The 6,000-nt window shown below is 37.6% G+C and overlaps 1 protein-coding gene across 1 annotated transcript; it reads left to right on the top strand.

Moving 5' to 3' along the window:
- Positions 1-320: 320 nt before the first annotated feature.
- On the top strand, positions 321-710 carry LOC115883167 (craniofacial development protein 2-like). Its single transcript, XM_030901475.1, has one exon. It carries the CDS (start codon positions 321-323, stop codon positions 708-710), a length of 390 nt encoding a protein of 129 aa, XP_030757335.1.
- The last annotated feature ends 5,290 nt before the right edge of the window (positions 711-6,000 follow it).

Raw genomic sequence — 6,000 nt, 5'->3', positions numbered from 1 at the left:
TGCCAGCAAGTCCTATTTCCTACGTCCTCGAAGGCTCATGAGAGCCGCGTGACCACTGGTAATGTATGGCATCCAATGGATGGGTGTTATGCAGCTAACAGGAATAGGGCGAAGGCGAGATTCCCGCGCCTCAAAACCGGTTCTCTCGGCTAAGGATGGGCATCCCTACAGAAAGGCCCCTGGTCCTCCAGGTTGGGGGTTGAGGCAACGGGCTAGCGACCTGTTACTCGGAAAAAAACTTAATTGCTCAAAGAACCCTAAACACGCCTCGGAATTCGGACAGATATTCTTTACGACGACAACTGGCTACGAAACGGACTATGCGAATAGGAACTTGGAATGTCAACAGCTTTGTCAACAAGACCTCGGAAGTTACATCAGAGATGGCTAGGTTCAACCTAGATATAGTTGTTCTTTCTGAAACGAAGAAGAAAGGGAGAGGAAGTGAACATCTCGACAACTTCCTTCACTTCTGGTCTGGGATAGATAAGGCAAAACGAGCTCAAGCTGGAGTATCGGTACTGATTGCGAAAAAATTATCTAAATTTTACAAGAATTACAACGCTGTCAACGAAAGAATAGTAACTGTCACCTTGACCATTTTCGGATTGGAAACCGTAATAATAGGTACTTATGCGCCCACAGATGATTCAAACCAAGCGGAAAAAGACTCTTATTATGCTGCACTCTCAAAGTCCTCACAGAAATAAAACCGAGCCAGGAAGTCTTAATCATGGGAGACCTTAACGCAAGAATTGGTAAGAAAGAAGATAGTAAAGTGGTTGGAAAACACGGTGAGGACGTCACTAATGATTCTGGAGAGAGGTTAATTGACTTTTGTGAACTGAATGGTCTACGTATACTTAACGGCTTCTTCCCACACAAATTAATTCATCGATATACCCGAGAAAGGCCCTCTCTGCAACAAAAATCTATAATTGATTATATGATTGCTAAACAAATATCGAAACTCAAATTCAAAGACTGCAGAGTTAAGAGAGGAGCAAATTGTGGATCCGACCACCGTCTGGTCGTTGCAGAATTAGTAGTACCTTTCCAGAGCAGGACCAAAAGTATAGAATACACAACATCACAAGAATTGGAAATTGAAGAATCTGAGCGTATTAAGTACAAGCTTCATTTACTACACGATGCCAGTATTAAATGGTTGTACCAGAGGAGATGTAGCCCTAGAGGAAGTGAATGCCTGTAACGATGTAGAACTAGAGTATACCAACCTAAAAACCCTAATTAAAAAAGTAGCTTTCGAAGTTTTAGGTGAACAGAACATGCAGAAAAAAAAAGATGAACCAGCTTGGATAACTGACAGCATAAAGGCCTTAATCAATAACAAACAAAAATTCTATCAAAGATGGCTCTCAGACCGAACAGATACTAACTGGAGTCATTACAAGCAAAAAAATAGAGAGGTACGAGCCGCCATTAAGGTAGGAAAAACAGATATTTAGGAAAGAAGGTGCCAGCAAGTGGAAAGCCTAATAGGGGGCGCACGGAGTACTGAGGTATGGAGAACAATCCGACAAATGAAAACCAATCAAACGGACAAGCTCTTGAATACAATGGATATAGAGAAATGGCGTAACTGCTATGCAGAATTACTGACAGAAAACCAACCAGAATTCCAAGCAGTAGAAGATGAGAACAACCTTGCAGGCACTTTAATGATAAGCGAAAGAGAAGTACATCAAAGTCTCAAAAGAATGAAAAATGGACGGTCACCAGGTCCTGGTAATATTGTAGCCGAATTGTTAAAGTGTGGAACCCAAAGACTGCGCTGGCGTCTGGCAGAGCTATTTAACCAGTGCTGCCTGCAAAGTAAACTACCCCGAGAATGGCGAGTGGGTCACATAGTATCCATCTTTAAAAAGGGAACTCGTAACGACCCCACTTGTTATAGAGGCCTAAGCATTAACAGTTCGGTCAGCAGACTTTTTGGAAAGGTGCTACAGGGTAGGCTCAGGGACAGTATTGGTGACAAAATCTCGGAAGACCAAAGCGGATTCACACCGGGGAAATCTTGCACAGATAACCTTTTTGTCCTGCAGCAGGTGATGGAAAAAAAGATAGCAGTAGATCAAGAAGTCCATCTAGCATTTATTGATTTGGAGAAAGCGTACGACTCTATTCCCCGCAGCAAGATATGGGAAGTATTGAATATCTTAGAAGTAGATAGACCTTTGCTTAAGATAATAAAATAGCTATATAAAGAAAATGAATCGTACGTTAAGATAGGACACAGGCTATCTAATCCAATTAACACCACAAAAGGGTTGCGACAAGGATGCAGCTTATCTCCTCTGATCTTCAACGCTTACGTCGAATTAGCCCTTAGGGAATGGAAGACGAAATATCAAGGTATGGGAATACCCATTGGGGACAACACACTATTTACCCTGAGCTTTGCAGACGATCAGGTCGTGATTGCGCAGGACTCATACGATCTAGAGTTCATGACTAAGAGGCTTTATCAAGTATACAACAAATGGGGACTTCAGGTTAGTCTAAAGAAGACCGAATACTTAGCTGTCAATTCCAACACTTGTTTTGAAGTCTTCATTAATGATAACGTCCAGATTCAACAAGTAGACAAATTTAAATACCTGGGTGCTACTATCAACAACGAGGGTTTGGGCAAAGAAGAAATACAAACCGAATTCAGAAGAGCAAACAAGTTATTGGATGTCTTAACAGCCTCTGGTGGGACCGAAACTTATCTGCAACAACTAAAAAGAGACTTGGAAGAACATTGGTGGAGTCAGTTCTTTGCTATGGTTCAGAGCTGTGGACTCTGAGTGCAGACGCGAAGCGCAAAATCCAAGTTGTTGAAATGGACTACCTTAGAAGAAGTGCAGGTATATCTAGGATGGAAAAAAAAAGACAAACATCGAGGTCAGGCGTATCATGAATGCATCGGAGGAGACAGTACTGGATCGAATCGAAAAATCCAGCTTAAAATGGTTTGGACATGTTCTGCGTATGCCGGAGAACAGGTGGCCAAAAAAGAGTTTTTCAGTGGGCTCCCCAGGGCAGAAGAAAGAGAGGTAGACCTAGAAAATCCTGAACGGAACGGTTACGGAAGCAATGGAAGCTCGTAACCTAGAAGCTGATGACGCTCTAAATCGAGATGTGTGGCGTAGGGTAACGGGAAGGCAGCAATAGGCTGTAGTTGGAAATGAGTATTAAATACTTAAACCAAATCCCGTTTATATATTATATACTAACATTTTTCGTAATTTTTATATTAAGACCATGCCTTTGCTTTTTGGGCCTAGTCAACACATCTAATAAGTTCTGGTTCCGAAGCATCTCTTGACATACGATTTGCTTCATTTAATCTTCTTCTTGTAGTCCGTTAGTTAATATGTACGGTTCTTAAGTGCAATTCATTATCAATTTGAAAAGCTGACAAAGGCGGTTTCTTAGCGATAAACTTGCAATAAGTCGATCGTCTCGATTAGAAGTTCTCATACGAAGGTTCCTGGACGTCTATATTGACGTCCTCATGGACGTGGTCATAATTCAAAGACCATTTAATATACTCTATGGTATTAAGGTATTTTTTGGAACCAGGATTTTATAGCAAATTCACTAAACTCGAATAAATAAATGATATATATTTGACTCACCCTGTATATCTATAAAATATTTTTGAAATGTGAACTACCATTAAATCTATATTTTGTAAAAGGTTTGCAGTGAAAATCTCAAATAGGAATCCTGATACAGAGCTTTTCCGGAAAACGGAGCCATCTTGTATGTATGCATTTGTATATGTGTGTGTTTATTTAAATACTAAAGTGAAAGCAACCAATTTAAATAGGTAAACTTTGTCATATATCTTATTAATAATACAATGCAAAAAGTTTTATAAAAATTCGTTCACAGTATATGAATTCCGAGATTTGTATCTCATAAGGGCTTAAAGCACTCCACTAATGATATAGTGTACTTTTTACGCGTTTTTTTAACATGGTTTCCCCAGTAGGCCTATTCCACATGTCTATTGTGATTCTATTTAATTGAAAACTATTGCAGAATAAAATATATTAGTAAGGACTGGAAATTATAAAAGCGATGGAAATAAAAAAATAGAAATTTACTAATCCGATTCATAACTTTCAAATACTTCATTTTGCTCTTCTTGATCTTCTTCTTCTTGATATCTTCATCTTGTTAGTTTTCTTCATCCTGGATGTAAGTAAATTGCGTCAATAGTGATGTATCGCATGTTTCTTCGTTGGTATCAAACGAATCCTCTGCTATTGACAATCCAAGCAGTTTTGCAAAGAGTCAAAATCATGTACTATTTTTACACGCAATAACTGGCTGTGATATGACGCCGACGCGCGACGCGACGTCTGCATTTTACAGGAGACGTAAAACAACAGCCTTTAAAATGTTTGAAAAACAAGACTTAGTTTAATGTGCGAAAGTTTTCAAAAAAAGTAATTGAAGTCAACAAGATATTATCACTTAGGGGATTCGCTTTCTTCTTCCTATGTACGCAGCTCAGAAAAAAAACACCTGCTTAGATATAAGTATTGATATGCATATGCAACATTAGATTCTATGTTTCGTTAAAAACACACGAATAACTCAGTTGCTGCTCATCAAAATCTTTTCCGGGTATATTACCAAGTTCATGTGTGGCTTGGTTATCAGCTAGATCTAAAAGACTGGGGTTGGAAGTTGGTCTACAATATATTAGAACCAATTCAAACTTTACTCCCACCTGCGCCGGAAAAACTGCTAAACACAATTTTTTGCAACTGTAAAAAGAAATGCAGTGCTGAATGTGGTAGTAAAAAAGTTGAACTGTTTTGTTCTCTGGCATGTACAAATTGTTAAAGCCCGTCATGTTCTAATATTGAATCACCAATAGTAGCGGATTCGTTTGATACCAGCGAAGAAACATGCGATACATCGCTATTGACGCAATTTACTATCCAGGATAAAGAAAACGAACAAGACGAAGATCAAGAAGAAGAAGAAGAAGATCACGAAGAACGACAAGAAGTACAACAAGAACATGTATTTGAAGGTTAAGAATTAGACTGGTAAATTTCTATTTTTTTTTTATTTCCATCGCTTTTTTAATTTCCAATCCTTACTAATATCTTTGGTTCTGCAATAATTTTCAGCTTTTCAGGTTTTCAATTAAACAAAATCACAATAGACGTGTGGAATAGGCCTACTGGGAAAACCACGTTAAAAGAAACGCGCTAAATACACTACCTCATAGGTGGCGTGGAAACGTGTGCATATTATGACGATTACAACTCTTTGACTTGTTATATCTCAGAAACAGTGAATCTAAGTATAAAAAAGTAATGATTTATTTTTTATAGAGAATTTTATTATCTATAATTTTTGTCTGAGGTAATTTTATGATAAAACTTACCGTTTTGCTGAAAATCGCGCAAAAACATTTTTTTTTAGATTTTTGACCTCGCATAAATTTTTTTCTAGGCACCGGAATGATTCGGAATTTTAAAATATTATTTTAATTATGTTTTAAACAATTACACGCATTTTCAGCTTGTTGTAAATTTATGTACCTTCGAATGTCTAAATTGACCGAGCTACTTGGGTTGTTGAGATGTTTATTTTTTGTCCCATTTGTTCAGAGGTTGCAGTCAGTTATTGTAATATTTTTTTAAGAAAATTTATATAGGAATGTATTATTATTTTCTTAATCGAAGTTATTTAATTAGAATTTGTTACTTAATGAAACATGTATTTCAAAGTTTTTCAAAATTGAAATGAAGCAAAAAAAATTATTTAACAAATTAAATTTTAAAAAAAATGTTCACTGTGTGTGCATATTTGAAGTGAAACTTCTTCTTACCTCCGTCTATCTGTCTGTCCGTCTGTTCATCTGAGGACTCCATTCGGGTACCTCTATCCACGTGCCGAGTTTGGTTCCAATAGACCCATAATTAAGAAATATCTTGGTGATTTCATCTATTATTATCGATC

This window comes from Sitophilus oryzae, unplaced genomic scaffold, assembly GCF_002938485.1.
Source record: "Sitophilus oryzae breed Bouriz unplaced genomic scaffold, Soryzae_2.0 scaffold_1819_pilon_pilon, whole genome shotgun sequence".
Classification (NCBI taxonomy): Eukaryota; Metazoa; Arthropoda; class Insecta; order Coleoptera; family Curculionidae; genus Sitophilus; species Sitophilus oryzae.
This window is presented reverse-complemented; position numbering and strand designations above follow the sequence as displayed.